The 23607-nt window shown below is 40.5% G+C and overlaps 1 protein-coding gene across 3 annotated transcripts in view; it reads left to right on the top strand.

Moving 5' to 3' along the window:
- The window catches only part of Myocd (myocardin), a 103487-nt gene that overhangs the window by 52473 nt on the left and 27407 nt on the right, over positions 1-23607 (top strand). For all 3 annotated transcript variants that reach the window (XM_047547142.1, XM_047547144.1, XM_047547143.1), the window contains 4 exons: positions 13737-13912; positions 16889-17014; positions 21059-21321; positions 22158-22311. In XM_047547142.1, coding sequence (XP_047403098.1) covers positions 13737-13912; positions 16889-17014; positions 21059-21321; positions 22158-22311 — 719 coding nt within the window. The remainder of the gene's footprint in view (positions 1-13736; positions 13913-16888; positions 17015-21058; positions 21322-22157; positions 22312-23607) is intronic.

Genomic DNA, 23607 nt, shown 5'->3' with positions numbered 1-23607 from the left:
TCCTGTGCTCCATAGGGTCAAAGTTCCAATACTCAAGGAAGACACATAAATATTAATTCTGTCATAAACTGAATAAAATCATTATGTAGACTTCTTAAACAATTGGCACCAAGTAAGCCCCCAAAACCTTTGAGTAATAAATTCATTTGTGGAGGACTTGGAGTGAAACCTGGGGAAACAGTGGTAGAAGGAGAAAGGGGAGTTTAACAGTCCCCTGGGTAGACTGACTTTCTGCCAGTCAGTCCCACAAACAACTGTGAGAACTCCTGCTACATATTATTTATCAATATATATTTGTTTCAATATGTTGTTGCTAAGTACATATATGGGTTTTTTTAATCAAAAATTAAGTTTGTTATGAAACTTATCATCAGGTTTATCCATATTCTGAAATTTAGCACTCACCCAAGCATTCAGAGGCCACATGAACAGATACCTTTGAAGTCTGTAAATACCATGAGAAATTAATTTAAAAATATATAACTGTGGGTACATGGCAGAAAGATCAATAGAGACAAGGGAACAGGGGGTAGGGAAAGGAAAAGGGAAGAAAAGGTACTGGGGTCTGAACTAGAACATGATATATTTCATGCTTTTATTATTATGTCAAAATGAATTCTACCATCATGTATAACTAAAAAGAACCAAAGAGAAAAAAATATATATTGGCTCTGGGAGAGTGAATTTACTCCTCTGTCAGTGCCCACTTAAATATCCCATTGTGATTTCCTCTATTCCACATGCTCTCCCTCCACACTAACTATCCTGTGCCTTTGAACTTGGCCTAGAGTGCTCAAGTGCCCTCTCTCCATCATGACTCTGATAGGCTGTCAGGGGGTAAAAAGCTCCCTCAGGCATCTCTTATCATTTCTTAAAACATTCTATTCCAAGCTCATGAATCTATTTTTTATTTTTATGTGATAGGCAACAGATCTTAATTAAATCTGCATTCTTTGGTTTACAGGGAGACTGTTTTTCCATGTGACTATATGTCATTGCTGATTTGTGACTTTTCCTTTCTTCTTCCCGCTGGGCATACTCCTCCTTCCTGCTTTGTGTATGCTGTTTATATAGGGGGAAGATCCTCCATCTGTCACAGCACTGTCCATCCTTTCACCAGTCTGTCCTTTGCCTTTTGATTTTGTATACAGTGATTTAAACTGTGGCAGTTTTAAATTTCCATATAGTTAAGTTTATTCAACTTTTTCTTTGAAGTTTCTGAATAGAGTTTAATAGCTCAACTATAGTTTATTTACCCTGATTATCTTCTTACAGTACTTCATTTTTACATTTCAATCCGGAATGCATCTGAAATAATTTATGGTGCTTAGTTTATTTAATAGTCTAATTTTATTTTTCCTAAAATTTTATAAGGTATTTATTTGACAATTTGTCTTAATAGCTATCTTTGAAATCTTTCTTACATTGCTCTGAGTTTCCTAACATTTCTTGGATATTGTCAGAGTGGTTTTTTGTTGTTGTTTTGTTTTTGTTTTTGTTTTTGTTTTATTTTACCAGGTATTGAACCCAGGGGCACTTAACCACCGAGCCACATCCCCAGTCCTTTTTATATTTTATTTAGAGAGAAGGTCTCCCTAAGTTGTTTAGGTCCTTGTTAAGTTGCTAAGGCTGGCTCTGAGCTTGCAATCCTCAGCCTCTGAAATTACAGGCATGCGCCACCACACCCAGCTCAGAAGAGTATTTTAGATACAATTTGGAATCTCTTTTTCATATGCCAACTTTAATCCTATTAGGATTTTCCTTGGAATTGCAATGAATTTATAGGCTAATTTATGACCTCACACATTTAAAATATTCTAATTCTTCCAAGGCAGAATTATAGCATCTCTCTCCACTTATTCAAATCTTTTAAAATTTCCCTTAGCAAAGTTTGTTGTTGTTTTAAGTGAAGTCACATGGATCATTGTTAACATATGGGAAACTTATTAATTTTGCACATTTATTTTGTAACTGAGCATCTTTAAAGATTTTCTTAGTAATTCCAGTAGTTGCTCAGTTATACCACTGTTGAGGTTCACAATCATGAATCTACAAATAATGGAAATTTACTTCCTGCTTCTTTGTTTTTTGCTGTGTTAGTGCAATGGCTGGTACTTGAAAATCAACATCATGATATTAACATGTTATACAATTAACATCATTTAAAAAATGTATATAGTATATTCATGACATAAGTTATATATAATTTTCATATCTTTAACCCATTATATCATGTACTTGTAAGTTATATGAGTTTTATATAAATTGCATATATTATATAGTGTAACATATTTATGAATCAAATAATGTACTTATTAGATCTAAAATATCTATATCATATAGAAATATTCACCTTAATTATAAGATTATGCATATGACATATAAAGGACACATGACTTATGTATGCAATTAAATATGTCAATATATAATATAATTTAATAATCATGGATATATTACATAATAGAATAATATTATTATGGGTATGTTTACAGTGTACACCAGAAGCAATATATCATGCTGTGTCATTTTTTGTTATGTTATACTGATGATGATATATTTTCATTTATTTTTAAATGGGAATGTCCATAGTCATTTACTTCTATATATGATATTAGTTTTTTGTGTAGGCTAGATATTCTCAGGAAGTATTTTTCTATTCCCATTCTAGTAAGAGTAGTTTGCAAGATGAATATTGAGGTTTTTAAATGTTTTCAAAACATACAAAAAGATAATGGCGTGGATTTGCTTTTTTAGCCCACTCGTGGTTTTTGCCACCTTTCCAATTATCCTGCAATTTCTGGAAACAATTTTTCCTGAATTTTGCTTTTAGAATTTGCTAATGTTTTGTTTGGGATTTTCCATCTATTTCATCATTAGTTGGACTAATACTAGCTGCAAAACAAACCAAAAACCTTCAGCATCTTAACAAGAGAAGTTATTTCTTGCTCCTAATCAGTCCAGGCAGAGTCCTCCTCCATGGGAAGTCCTCTGTGGAAGACTCCTTCCATCATGTGTCCCCACGGTCCAGAGAACAGGCTCTCTTGAGGACCAGATAGTAAATGCCTTAGGCTGTGTCTGTCACAACTGCTCAGCTCTGCGGTTGTAGTGTGAAAGTAGCCATAGCAATAAGTAAACAAATGGGCATGGCTGAGTTCCAGGAAGACTTCATTTACAAAAACAGCAGCAGGCCTACAGGCCCCAGCTTTCCTGCCCTAGAGCCTCCCCATCCTCTGACTCTAGTCAGTGAGAGAGGAAAAATAAAAGAGAGACTGAGAAGCCCCCTCACTAACTTAAAAGGCCTCAGTCTAGAAGTGAACATATCACTTCCGCTCACATTCCACTGTGAGAACAGTACACATGACTGAGAAAGTTACCCCCTGACCGGGCAGCCACTTCTCAGCAATAGCTCTATACTATGGAAGGGGAAGCATAAATTTTGACAAATAGCCAACGCTTTTTGTCACAATATTCATAAATAATATTGGTCTGTGTTGCTCTTATATTTCTCAGATTTAAATGCCAAAGCTCCACAGATGTTCCTTCACTGATGACAGGGCCACGTCCTGATAAACCCATCCAAAGTCAAAGCTGTCATAAGTTGGAAATGCATAAGCTATGGAGCATCCTAGCTTAGCAACACACACCGTAGGGTACTGATCGTTTCTCCTGGAGATGGTGTGACTGACTGTAGCTGTGGCTTGCTACTACTGCTCACCATCATGACAGAGTATCCTATGCCTGTCACTAGCCCGGGAAAAGACAAAAATTCAAAATTCAAAGGAAAGTTTCTTCTGGACACCTATTGCTTTTGCATCATCATAAAACTAAAAAGTCACGAGTTGGACCATCAGGACCTTCTATGTGTAGTTTCACAAAATAATTTATAATTACCTTTCTATATTTTTCCACATATTGGAAATATTTAAATATTTAAATATTATCTCAGTAATGAGTTGCTTGAATACATTGCTTATTAACACCATAGGGGCCTGATACCTTTCTTAGGAATATTTTTTTAGAACTTTTCTTTAACTTTTATCATAATTATTTGTGTATGTTAGCCTACACTGGTTCTAAGTTTCTCTGAACCTAAGGCTAGGTTTTGTTTTTCATTTTAAGTTATGCTACATATTTGTGTGTTTTTTCTCTTCTCATTATGCTAACTAGAAGTCTTTTTTTTATAGTTGATTTTTTACAAAGGGGCTGGGGCTGTTCATGATTTTATTCATAAATTTTATTGGTTTTGTGTCTTTTTTTGAATTCTGTTTTGCTGATGGTCAAATTTGTTGAGCAGAAGAATTTGCACAAGAACAGCTGATGAAGTTAAGGAATGTGAATCTGGCTGTAGGTGCAGCGAGAGAGAGTGGAAGTAAAGGGAATGGTTTAGAAGTGGGCACCCATTTAGGTGAGGAGTCAGAAAGGAGCAAGCAGGAAGGAGCCCTATTGATGGATATGGAGAGAAAGTGACAAATATAAAGGGCATTTTTTAAAATAAGTAATGCACCAGATGCGAAACTGCCTGAAGGAAGTAATGCTGGAGATTTGATCATCTGTTTGTCTGTTCAGTATTAGAGATGAACCCCAGGGCCTCCCACATGCTAGGCAAGTGCTTCACCACTAAGTTGCACCCCCAGTCTCAAGCAGAGTTCTGTACTCTATCAGCCTCGAGTTTGAACCTAGACTTTTTTCATAAATAGAGACTCTGGACCACATGATTCTGGACCATAGAAATGTCATTTAATCTCATTTGCCTCAGTTGCTTCATATATAAAGGTTTCAGAATAGTTATGACTATCTCAGGGAACTTCTTCCCCCATTATGGATTCAACTAAATAGTTTGTGTAAAGAATTGGCTAGACACTGAAGACACATTTATGAATTACTGTCCATTCTGACTTCAAGGAATTTGTACTTCATCATGGAAAGAGGCATAGGTGGAGAAAACTGATTCTTTGTGACAATACTTGGAGAGGTAGTAGGTAAAAGCCACAGTGGGACATGTGCACACCTATCTAAGGCATCCTGGAAACAGTGATTTAGCTGAACCCTGAAAGGAAAAGAATAGAGAGGAGCAGTTAGGATGGAGAAGTTAAGCCCTGGTTATATGATAAAAGCAGCTTAAATTGTATCTTGACATCAGAGGGAGGTTCAAACTTCAAAAACTCCTCACTTAAGGCAATAAATACAAACATTTTTCTAATTCCCCAACAAAGGGAAATGTAATTTTAAAGAATACTAATAAAGCAATCCAGAGGCAACGGAAGGGTTTCCAATATTTAAGGAAGGAGCAGGAGATCTGTGCAGAACAATAGAAGAAAGGGCTAGAGAAGCAAAAAGAAACTATACATTGATTTAATCCAAGAAAAATCCAGCAGTGGACACCAATCCTGGGGAATTGAGCACCTGTTTTTCAGTGCAAGCATCCTCTCTTGAGTGGTGATTCTTCGAATGTGCATGAGTTCTGTGGACAAGTGATCACATAATTGAAAGGTCAATAAGGCAGAGGGGAATGCTTAGAGACTGGATGAGAGATGAGAGCTGGAGTGGACCTGAGCGGCAAGGATGACCCAGCCCACTATTCCACCTGTCATTGGTGATCATCTCCCCTCTGCAGTAAGGTGGTGACTCTGAGTTGTGGTTCCACTGTGCATCATTGTCCTGGCCTCTGTGTATTTTCCCTCCTCCATCCACGTGCCGTTCCGGTTGTGTTTACATTTTCCAGCTCTCTCTGCAGCTGTGTTTCTGTGTCTGCCAAGCTCTGAGAGGACCACTCAGTCATTGTCTCCCTTCCTCCAAATATCTTTACAGACCAACAATTCTCCAACTCTAGAATAATCTAGAACCTCTCCCAACACAGAGAGGGACATTTCTGACAGAGAATTTTCTCCACCCACTTTATGATTTTTCCTCATTCCAGATGTCACCACTCTTGCATTTAGTTGAATGACCACACCCAAGTCTTTTCCCTCCAAACTTTTCTGCACCACATTTTCCTCTCTTTCAGGGTGCCAGCTGTTGATTCCACTTCCAATCTGAGGGTTTATTGTCTGAGACAGTAGAGTTTTAGAGATTCCACCTGGAGGCTTCATTCTAGAATGACATCCTGTGCAGGAACGGGGGACTTGAGCTTTCGCACAGCCACCTCTGAGAATACACACCTGATTGCCTGTCTCCCTTTTGTAGAAAACCGCTTATCAGGTTGGACCACTGAATACAAAGAACATGATGTTATGTGGGAGTGACGATTTCTAAGAACACACTGGAGTTCAGCATGGCCTTTTTCATCTGTTAGTGGTCATTTTTACCTAAATAGCCTTCCTGTGTGAGACCCCTGGGGGCTGCTCCTAGTTTGTTAATTCCTTCACTAGTCATCAGAATATTTTCTTCCCCTGACATGAACATCCCTTAGCTCTGGAAGAAGTTGTGTATCATCCAGATGACTGACATCAGGTTTCAGTGAAACAGAGGCCAGCTGGATTCCTAACTCCTCAAATAAAAGGAGGATCCTGGTTTTCAGGATCCAATAGACAAGCATCTCCTCTTAATGTGTTCTTTACCCTTGAACTGGACCAGCTTTCAAACTTGAGCCGGGTTTTCAGTTACTTTTGAACACATTTAACCAGTGATTCAGAACATATACCCTCATTAACAAAGAGAAATTAGTTATTTTAATCACCATACCCCCTTTAATATAGAATGCAACCTGTCTGACCCACCAGAACTGGTGCAGAAGTCCTTCATCTCTGCCACATTTCTGAGAGACTCTGTATTCCTCTATGCTCACCTGGGTCCCCCAGGTTTGGACTTCATAACAAAGCCCTCCTCTTCACTAAGAATCCAGTTTCTCTTCAGAGATTGGAAGTCTTGACATTCTGATCATTCATTTTAAAGGCAAATATACAATAACCATGGCTCTGAATCAGATGGTAGGGTTGTTTGCTTTGGCATAAGAAGGAAAAAGTTTGCTTTGGCATAACTTTCTCATGGACAAAATCTATCATTTCACAATGAGAAATCACTTCCAAAGTACAAATGATCCTTGGGGGGAAGAAACACAGTAAGGCATATAGGACAAATACTTTTCTGAGGAAAAGTTCTGGGAAAATGGGGGTGGGATTAGAGGATCAGGGAGATGGTAGCTTTGGGGTATATGGGGGTGGTAGGGAGGAAAGGATGAGCACTGAGAGAGGGAGACGGCTCCTTGACCCTGCTGGTGTTGCTCAGTGCAGGGAAAGGCCTCCTTGTTGAAGTCATCTCTGCATCATTGAGAGGTGGACAGGACATGCCCAAGTAGGGGCTGAACGTGGGGAGCGGTCCTTGGTCCCCTGAGGCACTAGGAGGAGCTGAGTGAAGTTCTATAAAGATTGAGAGACAGTGTTAACATATGTTTACCCTCACACTGGGTTTTTTTTTTTTTAATCCCTAGAGATTTAACCTCAAGAGCTAATACAGGATAAATATTTATACTGGTTAACTGTTTTTCCTGACTTGTGAGGTATAGGATTAGGTCAAAAGACTTAAGGCAAATTTCTGCAGAGAACTGAGAAAAAGGAATCCTTGTTATCCAAATACCCACTTATGTCCATTTTCATAATATAGGATCTGATCCCCTTCAAGAGAGTGTAGTTCCAATAGACAATCAGGACTGTAGACCAGGACATGCTGCTAGGTCTGTTCAAGCATCTTTAGGCAAGAGCCACATTTAAACAATAGCTGCTTTCAGACAGCCAGTGCTCTCCCTTAGGAAACAGAGTCTGCTTCACTGTCTTACAGAAGGATGTTGGGAGGTGGTCTGTCCACAAATTAAAATAGCTCCCACATGGGGCAGCTTGCATGTCGATAAGGGAGAAGGTACATTTTCACATTCCATTTCTCGCTTTCCAGGCCTTGGTGGGGATTCCAGCAGAAAGGTGACTAGGCCTCCAATTATCTTACTTTAATCTTAGAATTTTAAATGTTTATACGGAGGAAAGTACAACTGACTCACTCATCTAATCACTTCAAGAGGGAGAGGGAAAGCTCAGAGACCAGAGTCGCCAGCCCAAGGTCCCCAAGGGACCAGTGCCCAGAACCAGTCCTATGGGCATAGCCAGAGGATGAAGTCAGGGCTTCCCAAAGCAGGTCCTTGTCATCACACTGCCTGACGTGTCCGCAGGGACAATAGCCAGCGCTCTGCTCTCCAACTGCTCCCAGCCAGTCTCCCACCGTGGGAGATTGGATCAGAGGCCCAGGGTCACAACACAGATAGATGTTGGTTGTTTCAGAGGCAGTCTGATAAGGTGACCTTTGTCCCTCTTTTCATGAGCCTGACTTGAACCAGGAAGGAGAGGGAGTAACAGACAGGCTTTCCAGCCATACTCCTCCTACTTTGGGGAAGCTCTGTCCTTACTTTCCCAGAATGAACCTCTCAGGACAAACCAGTTTTTCTGGCTCTGGAGTTATGCTGAACTTTGCAAAATTGACCACAGAATAAACTGCCTCCCGGGTGGTCATTTTATTTTTTGATAATGTTAAACTGGAGACCAGCAGATGCTTCTAACAAAAACAATAACAACAATAATTGCAACTAGAAATTATTGAGCACTTACACACCAGGGACTGTGCTTAATGCTTTACTTGTGTCGTTTCCTTGAAACCCCAAGAAGTAGCTATTATTATTATTATTATTATTATTATTCCCACTTTATAGATAGGGAAAGTAAGACTCAAAAAGGTTAAATGAATTTCCAACAGTTATACTACCACTAATGTGGTAGAACTAAGGAGAGAGAAAAAAAAAATGTGCCTCTGATTCCAGAATCAAGATATTATAGACCACACTGACTATCACATACATCATATCAAAGGAAGCCACTGCCATTTGTTCTTGGTGGCTTCTCTGCCCCTACCATTCTTGTTATCAACAGGAACTGAGCTGAGTAGCTGTGTGGGCTCCCTGCCCTTTTTCTGTCTTCTGCCCTGGCAGTGGCAATCCGGATCACTTGCAATTCTGAAGGAGTGGTGATTGGCAGGGGCCCACGTGGTAGGACAGCCATAAGTGGGCCTCAGTGTCTGTCAGTATAGTCTGACCTGGCACATCATGCTTTTTAGATAACATAAGCATCGTGTTTGGGGTCTGGGCATTCATCCTGTTTGTTCATTTGGTTGTAAACAGCCTCCTTACATTTGGTTGATGGCTTCCCGGTTATCTTGACTTAAACAAGGATGCTCTTTTAAATGCTTAATGAGGTAGACTCCTAAAGACAGTGCCTCTTCAGGGATTCACTCCTAAAATAATTCTCTTCCCTGTCTGGGAAAATTTCTTCCTCACCCTCCCACTCCAGGTCTCCTAAGTGACACTCTACCATTTCTTTTTCATTCTCCCCATCCTCATCAAATACCCCCTTCTCCCCTTCCGTTGTCCTGTCCACAGCTGACGGTCATTCCAGGCTCCATTCCATCCCTCCTCCTCCAGGAGACACCGTGGACAACAATCCCATCTGTCTAACCACCACCGACACTTCCCTGGCAGGCTAGTCCTTGACGGACCCCCTGATTGTGTCACATGGAGATACACAGATAGCTCGTTTCTCATGGCTTTCCTTCTCCTCGCCTCACCATAGCTTATCGGATTGTGTTTCAGCTTGTCTCTACTCTTCTCAAAGTGTGAAGTGTGGAAATGAATGAAATTATTGAGGAAGCCTCCCCTTAGTCCTGGGGAAAATAGAACTGATTGCAATCATTCCTCAGTATCAGCACGGAATTAGTTCCAGGACCTCCCATGGTCCTTTAGATAAAAAGTCAGACTGGGACATCTGGTCACCCTGTGAGAGCGTTTCACCTTATATGTATTTACATATAACTTAAACAGTCTCCCCTTATACCTTAAATCATCTCTAAATTACTTACAACATCTAATTCCATGTAAATGCTGTGTAAAAAGTTATTATACTGTCTCGTTTAGGGAATAATGACAAGGGAAGAAAGTCTGTACGTGTTCAGTAAAGACACATTTTTTTTTCTGAATACTTCAATCTGCAGTTGATTTTAAGTTTTAGATGCAGAATCTGTGGATATGGAGAGTCGACTTCCCAGATTCCTTTATATTCCAATTATTCTACTGCAAGATTTTTGCACATCTAGTGCCTCAACCTGAGGTCACCAACAGACAGATGTCAGAGTGGAAGGGTGTCAGTGACAGTGTGACTGTTAACTACTTATTCAATCATGTTGACATATTGGGGATAACCACAGGGCTTCCACAACTTTTTCAACTCTTTTCTGAGATAGTGCAAATAAAACTCATCCTGATCTCCCTTCCCAGGATCTCCTGACTTCCTTTGTTTCTCACAATCAAGTTGTCACATTCAGTCTCTCAAATCGCAAAAATTCCTGTACAAGATTTTGTGGAACTATAGCAATGTCCTCAGTACTTGATATGTGCAGATGTTGGTCATTTTGTATGTGACTCCTGCCCTCCCTGACCCCCAAACAACAGAGTAAGTTGACAGTGTTCCCTAAACAACAGATGGCCCCACCTGATGGCTTGCAGGGAGGGTAATTGATTTTGCCAATCCCTTTGCAGGGTGTCTCTGAAAGTCCAAAGGCTGGAACTTCAGAATTAGTTCAGTCTCTAAATAGCTGAGTGGGACGAACCTTGCAATGTCTTCATCTGAAAAACAGATGAGAAAATATGCCCCTGCTCTGACCTCTTGGACCATTATGAGGGCCTTACTGAGACCACTTGCTTTTCTTTCTTTCTTTTTCTTTTTCTTTTTTTCTTCCTGGTACTCGGGATCGCATCCACAGGCACTCTACCACTGAGCTACATCTTCAGCACTTTTTACCTTTTTATTTTGAGACAAGATTTTGTTAAGTTCTGAGAGTCTTGCTAAATTGTCAAGGTTGACCTCCACTTGCTGTCTTCCTGCCTCAGCCTCACAAATAACTAGAATTACAGGTGTGCACCACTGCACCCTGCAAGACCTGCTATCTTTACCACTTGCTTTCTTTCCACCTGAAAGTGAGATCATTGGAGGGTAAGAGGAGGAACCAGTCTCTTTCTTTCTCTTTCTTTTAATATTCCTACCACTTATTAGAATATGGGACAACTTGGCAATTTGGTTTATTCCCCTGAATTTGTACACCCTGGGATGTGATCCTCTGTATGGAGTTGGGTGGGAGGAGTCTGTCACAAGAAGCATCAGACCACACAGAGAAACCCCATTCCATTTAGACTACAGGAAGTGGGAGGGAGATATATATATACATATATAAATATATAAATATATATATATATATATATGAAAATGTATATCTCAGAGGGAGACTCCTCTTGTGCAGAGAAGATTGGCTTCCCTCAGGGGCTAACAAACTCATGTGCAGGATTCTCTGACTGTGAATAGTGTTGGCTCAGGACATGTAAGTTTGTCTCAGTGAAATGCTCTGATTTCTGGGGTGGGCAACACTTAACACCCCCCACCAACTCCTCTGCCTACTTGGCCCTCAATAATACATGTGATACTTTTTAACAAGGACAAACCTTTACTTCTGCAAATAAATTGGGACTTAAAATTCGAATGCAAGCATAGTTTGCCAAGAAATTTATAGATTGAGCTGACAATGGACATATATTCCTGGAAGAACTGGAATGACCTTTCTTAGATCTCAGGCAAAAGATCTGCTTCAGAAAGGAAAAATAGCATGTAGAGTCATTTGCATTGCATGAAAATGACATATAGAGGCTATTTGCAGAGTTTAGATTTTGCTAAGAGGAAAAGGAAAAGTACACGCTAATTCTGGACTTTTACAGTAGAAAGATGTGAAGGACCAGAGTAGTAAAGGGGAAGAAGAGACATCCCTGATCTCAAAGAAAAAGTGGGATTCATTGAATACCCAGGAAAGCATTCCTGCTCGAATATGACACAATTGTGGGAAAATGTTAACATTTATTTTAGATTTTAGGTAATAGATGTTTTCTACTATTCTCTGCACTCTTATTTCAATTTTTTCTAATTAAATAAAATGTAAGGATAAGTTAAAAGGTTTCCATCAATACAGTGGAATACTTTATGGCTATTTTTAAAAACGGAGGAAGATTTCTATATTCTCACATAGAAAGATCTCCAAGAAATGCTGGAGAGCGTGGAGGGGGAGCAAGTTTCAGAACATTATTATTATTATTTTTGCAGTGCTAGGGATTGAACCCAGCTCCTCATACATGCCAGGCAAGCACCCTACCGCTGGGTTACATCCCCCTTCCTTAAATAGAATATTTTACCCAGCCATGTCTGCATGAAATATTTTTTAAATGTGTGAGTATATGCCTTGCCATATGCATAGATTTAAATCTAGAAGGGAGAACAAATTATTAACAGAAGGCAGATTATGTACATTAGGCATTTTTGTTTGATTTAAGTTTCAAGATGAACATTATTACTTTGATAATTGTAGCACAGCAATGACTTTTTCTAAATGACTTATGGAGCAGAAATGCTGGTGGATAAACCCCTCCAGGTTAGTGTGCTGCCCATTGGGACAATGAGTGGAGTTTCCACTTGCCCTGTCCTTGCCTGGCCTCTTTCCTGATTTGACACTGAATGTCTGCACGAGGGTCCTTGACAGATGCCAGCAGTGGCACCGATGACAAGCCCAAAGCCACATTTGTTCCATTACTTCCAGCCCCTCGCTACCCTTCCAATCACTGCAGTGAGAGCTCCCTTCTCTTATCTACACCAAGCGAGAGTCAAAAGTTCTTGCGAGTGTGATTATGGAAGGCTGGAAAACTTCCTGATAATACCTAAATTCCTTTCAAAGAGCAGTGCTTGGAATCAGGTCAGGAGAGCTATGTGGCTTCAGCACACTGTGTACTGTGCAGTTGGATAATAAACCAGAGGAAAATTGGCAACACAAAATGGAAGGGACATAGAAGGATGTCATTATAGTCCCATCTGGTCTGATAACCTACCTCCCATGACAATTTATCTGCTGCCTAGAAAGACCATGCAGGGAACTGAGGAAGACTGTCCACATGTGTGAGCCATTGAAGATTTGCAAAAGAGACACAAAGCTATTAGGAATAAAAAGAAAATACAAGTAATAAAAAAATAAGAATCAGACTGAAGTTTCTGAGGCATATTTATGGCTTGTATAAACAGTTATGCTTTGGTTGAATGGCTCTTTGGGACACTCCAGTGACATTAGTGAATCCTGACGTTTGGGAATTTAAACTTAGTAGTTGGCCTAGCTTATCCTTATTAGCAAAGTTTTGTGCTGTGTGCCCTGCTTTGTGTTTGAAAATGCTGCCCATGGCATGCTGTCATCTCAATTCCTATTGTCATCGTGATAGCTAAGACAGAGCATCCTCCTCCCGCTTTCCCCTCAGGCCTTGCTGTACACACTCACCCCTTGATTAAGCTCCCAAAAGATGGTAGACATCTGGGTGGGTGGGCCAAGGTTTCTATTTCCCATAGGAAATGTGAAGAAATGCATAAAACTGAAAATAAAATTTAACTAATGATGATAAACCTTTAATACATCACTCATTCTTTCCTGCCAAACAGATCACTTTCATGAACACAAGTCCTCACTTAGGAAACCTAATAATTTAAAAATGTTATCTTCATTTTTGCCAGAACTTTAAATAAATCCAGGGAGATGTGTGTGCCTCTTGTAGGGATGACGCAGAGAAGCATTTCCAGAATAGCCCTTTGATGCTGCTAAGCCACTGACTCAGGTCTTGGGTTTCCCTCCCTCAGGAAACCAGGTGAGTTTCTCCAAATCAGCAGATGCCTTTGCCTTCGAAGAGGACAGCAGCAGCGATGGGCTTTCTCCAGATCAGACTCGAAGTGAAGAACCCCAGAGCTCAGCAGGATCCCCACAAGATGCTAAAGCCACAGAGGCTCCTTTGTCAGGCCCTCTGGGGACAATTCAGGTAAAAATTTAAAAAACAATCTTCATTTTGTTATTTCTTCCTAGTCTTGAAGTTCACAGTGCTTGCCATTGGTTTTGCTTAGAGACGCTGGAGCTCTCTCGATCATGCCCCATGTTATTGTCTCTTCTCACTTTCTTCAGCCCTGGGATCTGTGTGTCATGAGACAAAACCCTCCAGAAAACACAGGAAAGAGCCTCTAGAACACAGTAACTGAGGCCTCAGTGAGATTAAGTGATTGGCCAACACTCTCCTGGTCTGAACTACAGAGCAGGACTGATTTCAAAGTTCACAGTCTTTTCTTACAGTCACCACAGAGCTAAAGGAAAGGGTGAGAAGGAAGTGCTAAGAGTCCACAAAGCAGGGAGTCCACATTGGTTCTATGTGAACAGGGGTCTAACCACTAGCTGCCACAAAGTCAGCCTCCACCTCCACCTGAGCACAGCCCTCACATATCTCTGGACACATCCACAAATCCTCAAGAGTAAAGAATATAGTTTGAAAAACACTCATTATAAATGTTCATTATTCAAACAGTGGGACAGGAGGGTATATAGGCCAAAGGGTTCAAGTCACAAATACGTAAGATGAACAACCTCAGAGGTCTAATATATGGGGATTAAAATTTATAAAATTGTAAAAAATAGCGTTCTTTATTCATTATCAACGTGAAAGCACATTTCCCATGATGAGTGTAAACAGCAGCATGGTGCGTACTCTGGGCCACAAACAGCCCTGTGCTCTATACGAAAGTTATCTCATCAGAGATCACAGTTCCCTCCAACCTGGTGACATCCTTGTCAATTCTGACAGAGGAGGAACTAAGTCTCCCTGAGACGGAGTAATCATGTGGTCTCCAGGATCACTGCCAAGTGTCACCACCCCATGGAGACTCTATCTCTAGAAGCCATATGCAGGCTTACAGAGTTTTCCTCAGCCCAGCAGGATGGTATTCATGGAGCCCTTAAAAGGAGACCTTTGGGGATTCCACACATCCTCCTGAAGGAGATACACTAGTGTGGACACAAGATGCAGAAGTGCTTCCAGCCCCAGTACTACCACATGCCAGCTCTGGGGAGAACTCTCGAGACCACTCCCTCCCACTCCAGAGGAGTTTACTCCTGCTGGCCTCAAAGAGATTCTTCTATGGACTAAAATTAGATTCACAGTTGAGTGTCCCTTATCCAAAATGCTCAGGACCAGAAATGTTTCAGAGTTTGGATTTTTTCAGATTTTGGAATATTGTTTATATATACATACATATAATAGGGATGGGGTCCAAGTTTAAACGTGAAATTCATCTATGGCTCATGTACACCTAAAAGTAATAACAAAGTAATTTTAGACAGTATTTTTAACCATTTTTACATAAAGTTTTATGGCATGGAATTTTCCACTTGTAGCATCATATTGGCCTCAAATTTTTTTCAGATTTTGAAATTTTGTATTATCCAGGACTCTGTTTACCTAAACCTTGCTGGTCACTCATAACTGTCATACCATCAGAGCAAACTTAAAGCAGACAAGAAGAAAATGTGGACTAGGAGGGAAATGGGAGGCATAAGAAGCAGAGCTGAAATATTTGTGTTTCTTGTGTAAGAGTTTATAATCAAAGCATTTTTTCATCCCTGCTGGTCTTTGCAGCCAAACTTCTTTGATAACATCAAACGGTATATCAGACCATTTATATGTATTATTCTGACAGTAAATTCCTCAGCTTCTGATTTAAGAATGGTTTGAAGAGAAGACAAGTTCTTTTCTGCTTAATGCTAGGAGTGGGGAGAGGGAAACAAGACCTGGACAATGGTTGGAAAAATGAAAAAATCATTTTTTGTCGTTTCACTCAGAAGTCTTGTTTCACAGACAAGGACACTGAGGCTCTAAGAGAAAAGAATTCCATGAGCCCACGACAGGTACCAGGGTTCAGAGAAGAACTGAGAAGCTCAGTTCTGACCCCCCAGCAGGAGATCACCAGCAGCCCCTACCCCTGTGTGTCGGAGTCACAGCATAGGAATGTGGGAGAGGAAGAGAAGATAATTATTCCTTTTTTGGAGTCCTCAGCAGACAAAAATATGCTTCTCTTAAAGGTTTGCATGACCATACACATACTCAAATACACAGATAACACACACATCTGCATGTATATGCACAGACACACATACAAATACGCAAATGTACACACATAATATACACAGACATAGATGTATATATGCACACATATACCTGACACATATATACATACACATGCCTATATTTATGCATACACATATAAACACATTTGGACATGTACTTATACTTACTCATGTACATAGACACACAGACACACGTGTACTAGCATGTGTATATACACACATGTATATATGCATGTATATATATAAATTCATGTATGTACATGTATATACACACAAACGTATATACCTGACACACATAAACATATACAAATACAGATACATTCACACTCAGGCACACCTACAAACACTCATACGTGTATGTACATGTACATATAAATATGCAGATATGTATTCATGCTTACTCATACATACACAAACCTGTATGTGCATGCTTGTACATGCACACACACACACACACACACACACACACACACACTTTCCCTTCAGCTGCTAACACCCTCTTGCTCCACTTTGCTTGTTGTTCTACTTTTCCCCCAAATTCCTGCACCCGCTCTGCACTCTTTGTTTCTTTTTCAACTTCATTATTAGGTCCAACAGTTCGACATTGTCACAGACTAGAAAGTCCAGTCCTATACCTGTATTTGGAGTCATTATTAAAAATGTCCCTTTTCTCTCTCAAAAGCATCCTCAATTGGACAACAAATTAGCGTTGTCCTCCCAGAGGGAGTAACCTGATGTTTACTTGAATGAGAAACTGGGATGAAAGCAGCAGTGTTAGGTGTCGGGGACTCGACTGTAACACAATGTTTATTTCTATATCCTAATAATGCGAAAATTTGGATTTCAGGATCTTGCTTCTGGCTCAGAAAATGACAAGAATGACTCCACCTCACAGTCCAGCAATCAGCCAGACACTGGGAAGCAGGGTCTCGGTCCCCTCAGTGCCCCTGTCCCTGTGCACGCGGCTGTAAAGGTAGGGACGGTCAGCCTGAGCCCCGGGAGCACACAGCCAGCTCTGAGAAGAGCTTTCTAATTCAGGTCTGATGACATAAGGAGAATCACATGACCCCATGCACAGGTCCAGTCCACTAGAAATGTCAAATGGGGACTTGAGAAACAAGCCTCCAGAGCACAGAGCCTAAGTGTTATTATCCCTGCGGCACAGCATGGATCTTCTCTGCAGTAGGGAAATGCAGTGTGGTTGCATTTCTTTGGGACCTCAGCTCCGCCAGTATATTTCTGACTTAAAAGATTTCATGAGCTCACCCTTAAGATAGACCTGGTTGATTGAAACACATGGGATTTGCAAGTGCCATAAAACAGGTTGAGAGCAGTCGAATTTTGCACAAGGGAAGCCGCCCTAAAAGCCTTGCATAATCTAAGAGCTATATCATTCAATTCTCTAAGGAAATAAACATAAGGGACAAGGGGTCATGTTCACAGTAGACAAATAACTGTAATCATTATGATATATTTCTTATTTAATTTTCTCAGCATTATAGCTAATAGTTCATCGAGTGCTCTCTCCTTAGCTTCCTGGTAGTCATTTGACTTTCTTCCTAATTTCTTTGTTTTTTTCATGGTACTGGGGATTAAACTTGGGCCTTTTGCACATTAGGCAAGCACTCTACCACTGAGTTACAACCACAGCCCCTTCGTAATATTTTATTCCAAATAACTTCTACTTGATTTGGGAGTGTGTTTTCTCAGTCCTAGTACCACTACTTAATGAATGCTGAAATGACCCTTTTGAGATTAAAAAGAAAAAGTTGGGGGGGGTTATAAATTGAAGCACAGGTCAATGCTAAGATAGCAGCTTTATGCTCTAACAGGATAGTAGGCATTTCAGATTTCTAGTAAAGCTCCGCCACCAAACCACAATAGCATAAACCCAGTTTCCAATTCACTCAGCTCAACAGCTTTGACATTATGTGACAATTGATGAATTTTATGCATTGCAGATGAAGGAGGGAGAGATGGTTCACATTATTTCTAATGCTATAGATAAAGAGAAACTTCAGTAATATTTCTATCAGCATATTTAAATTTTGCATAATTCTAATTAGCAAAACAGTCAACCTCACATATCAAGAAGTTATGATAGGAACCCAAAGAAAGACAGATCTTTCAATGAAAAATGGTATTAATACTGATAACCAGCTGGTTCAGGAAAGCAGGTTATTTATATATGAGCCACCATCCCTTCCAATTGGTCAATGCCAAGCATCCCAGTTGTTAAAGATTCATCCCCTTTAGGATAAGATTTGAAAACAGGTGTTCAAACAAAAACTTGTACATGAATATTAATATTAGCAATATTCACAATAGTTACAAGTTGGAACCAGGCCAAATTTCCATCAGTTGATGAATGAATACATAAAATGTGATCTATTCCTAAGAGTATATATTTTTCACCCATCAAAAGGAAAAATATACTGATACCTGCTGCAAAATGAATGATCCTCAAAAATATTATGCCAGAGCAGGAAGAAACCATTTATATGATTCCACTTATTTTAAAAACCCAGAATAATCAGATCTCTCAAGACCTAAGCACATTAGTGGTGGTTGGGGTATGAGGGAAGAAGGAATGGGGAATGACTGTTTAATGGTAATGGTAAAAATCTGCAACTAGATAGATGTGATGATTGCATAATATTGTGAACATACTGAGGTGGTTATAATGGTGGTGTGTATGTTACTTTTATATTGAAAATTAAAACGAGGTTCTCCTTCCCCAGGCAGCCATAGAAGGCCCCCTCAAGGCCGGTGGTCTAGGAAGGAGACTGGGGGCTGGATTTCAGTCGGTCTCACCCCCTCAGCTGATGTGCCCATCCTCACACAACCTCGAAATGCCACATGAGGAATGCAGACAGGGCACCTCACTGCCAGTTAGGAAAGGCTTCCTAAGTGAGCCAGGGTTTGAGCCAGTCTGGAAGGATGAGCCAGAGTCAGATGCAAAGGTTGTTTCAGATGGCAGAAATTGCAAGGAAAGGCGTGTTAGGAGAGACTTAGGCAGTTTGGTGCACAGTTTCCTTTGGCAGATTACAGAGTTTGGACTTCACCTTGCAGAGCAGGATCGGCACATTTTGTGCTGCTGGGCTGCTGGGTGGTATGTTATTTGGCAAAGCCCGTGTGTGTGTGTGTGTGTGTGTGTGTGTGTGTGTGTGGTTTTAGAAAGTCATGCACTTTCTAGCCAAAGCCACACCACTACCTTTCACATATACACTAACCCCGTTCACACATCTATGCCTGAGTCTTTAAGCACTGGAGTGAATCCACTTCTGATCCATTTTTAGAAAGATTAATGTGTTCTCCTTTTATTGGTCATGTAGCTGTAAAGAGAAAAACAAACAAATGTAACTTTAATATCCCCAAAGCTCAAAAAGGGAATGAAACTATGTATTTCCATAAGTTCAGTAATCTTTACTCCACGCTATTCAGAGAAAATGGTCATTTCAGTATCTTCTGGAATGTTCTCAGTCCCTGTGCTTAGATAACACAGAGGAAGAAAAAAAATCAAAAAAACAAAAACAAACAAGCAATAAACTCCTTGACCCTTAACTTAGCTGCAAGACCCAGGGCTGCTGCTCCCATCCTCCCCAGCCAAGGCAAACTCTAGGAGAAGATGGGACCGGCAGCTGATTTGGAGCAAGACAGGGCAGAACTGGTTGCAGGAATCCTGCAGAAACTCTCCAGTACAGCAGACTGATTAATTCATTGGAACACTAATGGATTAATGAGCATGAAGAAATAAAGCACCAAGCACACAGAAATACTTGCACTTGTTATTCATTAGTCTCGGGGAAGAAGACTCTTTGAAAAAACAAAAGAGCCTTTGGTGGTAGGATGAGCTGAGTCAGAGAAAAGCAAATTGTAGGCCCCTTGGATAAGGTCACATTCAGATGTGTATTTTGTGGTTGAAATGGGGAGGTTGCCAGATCCCAATATACCTGCCAGCTATTCAGGAGCCCCCTCTTCTGGACACTGATGGAACCACACTTTTCCTCCAGTTTTTCCCCACATCTTTAAAAATCTTTGGTCATGATATCCATGTTCTCCATTTCAACCTCCTGTAATAAAGTCACAATATGAAATTTTATTTTAACTGATAAACAACATGTATATATTGCTTCCTAATACATGAGACCTTTTGATTTCAGAAGCAGGTTATGGATAGAATTATCCTGTTCATTGAGCTCCTCTTATCGTTTCAGCCTTATCATGTATAGTCTTTATATTGAGCACTGAGATAGAAGATAAAGAACACTTCCCCAACTTGTAGATGATGGAACTAAGGCATAGTAAACTTAAGTATTGGTACCATGTTCAAAAATTTGACTTCACTCCCAAAACTGTACCCTAAACTTCCTTTACTGTGTCCAAGTCATGCTCTACAATGGGTCACTTCTGGGAAGGGTTCCAGTCGGTGGCTCACCCTTCGCATAATAAATAAAGAGTCATTATTTCAGAGGTGCCATTTCCTGATGTATATTGGCACTTGACTGGGGTGAGGGTGGAGGGTAAATGGGCAGGTCTGTTTAACTTTGGGCTCAAGGCAGCAGAGAACCACATTCTGGATTTACAAAAACAATCTTAACTTCATCTAAGTTTATGTCATTAATAAGTCAATTTATTACCTTCTTAATGAAAGAACTGCCTTAGGAATAAGTCCAGGGTTGGAATATGAGGTTATCCATTGGTTTTAGGTTAGGGAGAATGCACTCATCAAAACTCAACCTGACCTCTTACCCTACTCCAGGAAGGAAAAACTCCTGAAGCCATTTCTAAGGTATAAGATCCCCAGTCTGAGGAGTGATACTTTGGAGTGATATATTTGCAATGGATTTGTACCTCCAGTACAGTAACGGTGTGGGAATTCCTTGTGCATTGTGCATTTGCTATGCTGTATTCCCAGGATTTGAAAATACCCATTAGAAAAAAAACTCCTCACAACATGCTAAGTCATTCTTTTTCATCACCTAAAGCACATGCCATTTCCTTGTCTCTTTTACAGTCCAAGTCCTTGGGTGACAGTAAGAATCGGCACAAAAAGCCCAAGGACCCCAAGCCCAAGGTGAAGAAGCTTAAATACCACCAGTACATTCCTCCAGACCAGAAAGCAGAGAAGTCCCCGCCGCCCATGGACTCAGCCTATGCCCGTCTGCTCCAGCAGCAGCAGCTGTTCCTGCAACTTCAGATCCTTAGCCAGCAGCAGCAGCAACAGCAGCAGCAGCAACACCGATTCAACTACGCCGGGATGCACCAAGCGCAACTCAAGTAAGTCAGGCAAGCTGGGATGGAGGCTGGGGACAGAGGTGCAGAATGGCTTCTCTGTCTGAGGCACTTTGGGGCTGGCACTTTGGGATCCAGTAAGTCCTATATTACTTCAATGTCCACATCTGGTATGTTTGAAGATTCGTCTAAATATATATGTTTTTCTAATAAAATTGATTTTTTTCTGATGTTTGAAATATGACTGTATTTAGGCACCATGCACAACTTTTCAGGACCATAAGGCTGGGCTAAAACAAGTAAATCAATGTTCTTTGGAGAGAAAGGAAACTCTTAGCATTTCCAAATTGAATTGTGAAATACTTAAGAATGTAGTGTTGGCATTGCTCACAATCCCAGTGCCCTTCTACTTCCACTTTGGGAAGCCACAGAGTTGAATAGCTGAGTGACAGTCTCAAAGATTGACTCCTGAGCCTAGAGATCACATTGCTAGGTCACCTTTAAAATGGTTGATATCCTCACCTATGAAGTTGGAATGTGTGTTCTCTCACCTGTTTCTGGTCATTCTCAGGTCACACTGGCAATTATCCTAAATGCTACATGTTCACATCTCTTCAGAACAGTGCATTAACTAACCCATGGATGGACATGCACTCTCCTGTATGCTGAAGTCTCCACCACTCCCTCCTGTCTCCCCAAAATCAAGCTTGAGGGTCTTTTGCCATTGCCATCTAGCCTGTGCTTTTGTTTCCCTTCACCCTGCCCTCTTCTGCTGGTTCATCACATGCCTGATTCATGTGGCCTATTACTGTGTAATCCAAATACATGTTACCCATATATATTTGATTGTATTTTAAGTGCCTCTTTGTTTCTTTTTTTAGAGAACCAAATGAACAGATGGTCAGAAATCCAAACACGTCTTCAGCACCACTGAGCAATACCCCTCTGTCCCCTGTCAAAAACAGTTTTTCTGGACAAACCGGTGTCTCTTCTTTCAAGCCAGGCCCACTCCCGCCTAACCTGGATGATCTAAAGGTACAGGATTTGATATGATTTCCTTCTATCTCTCCTTCCTGGCTTCCTTTCATTCCATTTATTTATTTAACACACGGCAATATATTATTAATATCATCTTTGCCACCTGATTTCGGGAGTAAGAGTACGAAGTGGAGAAGTTCATGGAAGAGAATTCAGGAAGTGACAGAATGTACACCGTGGTGGTCAGACACCTCGCAGAGCATAAAGCTCTAGGTCCCCAGCTTGGCTCTCCAGGCCACACAACCAGGGCTTGACTGCACATGTTTCAGCATCTTAGATTCCTCATTTGCATAAATGAGTTATTTTTAAGAGTCAAATGGACTAATATACATGATGGAGTTTAGCACAGTGTCATTGTGGGATTTATATAAGCATACAGAATGCTCTAAACCAGTGGCCAATTCCATGATGAACTTTTTAAAATCTCTGGTGAAATGAGAAAAATCAGAACCCAGGTAAACATCTGAGGGCATACCACATATCTGAGCAATATTCATTCAAAGTATATATTTTCTCACAATGTTTTGAAATTTAAATTATCTTTTCTGCTAGAAAACGATGACAGTGGTGGACAGAAATGGTGGGTGGTGGATGAGGTTGTACTTGTGCCTTTTTATTAAATGAGGATACCACTGAATAGGAATCTTAGTCCTTATTGAGTAAGATTAAATGTTGGTAGCCTAATATCAATTATGTCATTGAAAACAATGTCCTGTCCTATGAAGTTCTCAAATTTGGGGACTCCTTCCCCGAAGCCACACCTTATCAAATAACACATGCATACCAGAAACTTACTCCTGATCAAGGCTACGTGGATCTGGGTTCACTGAAATGACAGTGAACTGCGAATTGAACCTGGTGTGTTTCAAAGCAATGCTCAGGACTGGCATATTCATCTGCCTGTCCAGTATTAACAGCAAAACCGAAAAAGATGAATGCAACTTTCCCAGTGTGTGAAAACAGTTCAATTCCTCATCCCGTTTTCAGTGACACATCTTTACCTGGTTTCCACCGCACCTGTTACTCTCCATAAACCATTTTATGATTTTTCTCCATAAAACTACATTTCTAAAAGTCCCACAGCCTTCATTGTGCCAGTATTTTGGCCCTTCCTCTTTTTCAGTCCTCAGACCACCCTCACTCATTTCCATCCTCAGTCCTCAGGTGTCATTTTCTTGAGGGGAGAAAGTAGTATTGGAATCATTTCAAACTGAAGGAAATTCCCAGCGCCAGCACCAGTGCATAAGATGTATCGTGGGACCTGACAGCGAAGTCTCCTCTGTTTCTTTCATT

This window comes from Sciurus carolinensis, chromosome 3 (assembly GCF_902686445.1).
Source record: "Sciurus carolinensis chromosome 3, mSciCar1.2, whole genome shotgun sequence".
Taxonomy (NCBI): domain Eukaryota; kingdom Metazoa; phylum Chordata; class Mammalia; order Rodentia; family Sciuridae; genus Sciurus; species Sciurus carolinensis.
Note: the sequence above shows the minus strand (reverse complement) of the source record. Positions and strands in the feature narration are given on the sequence as shown.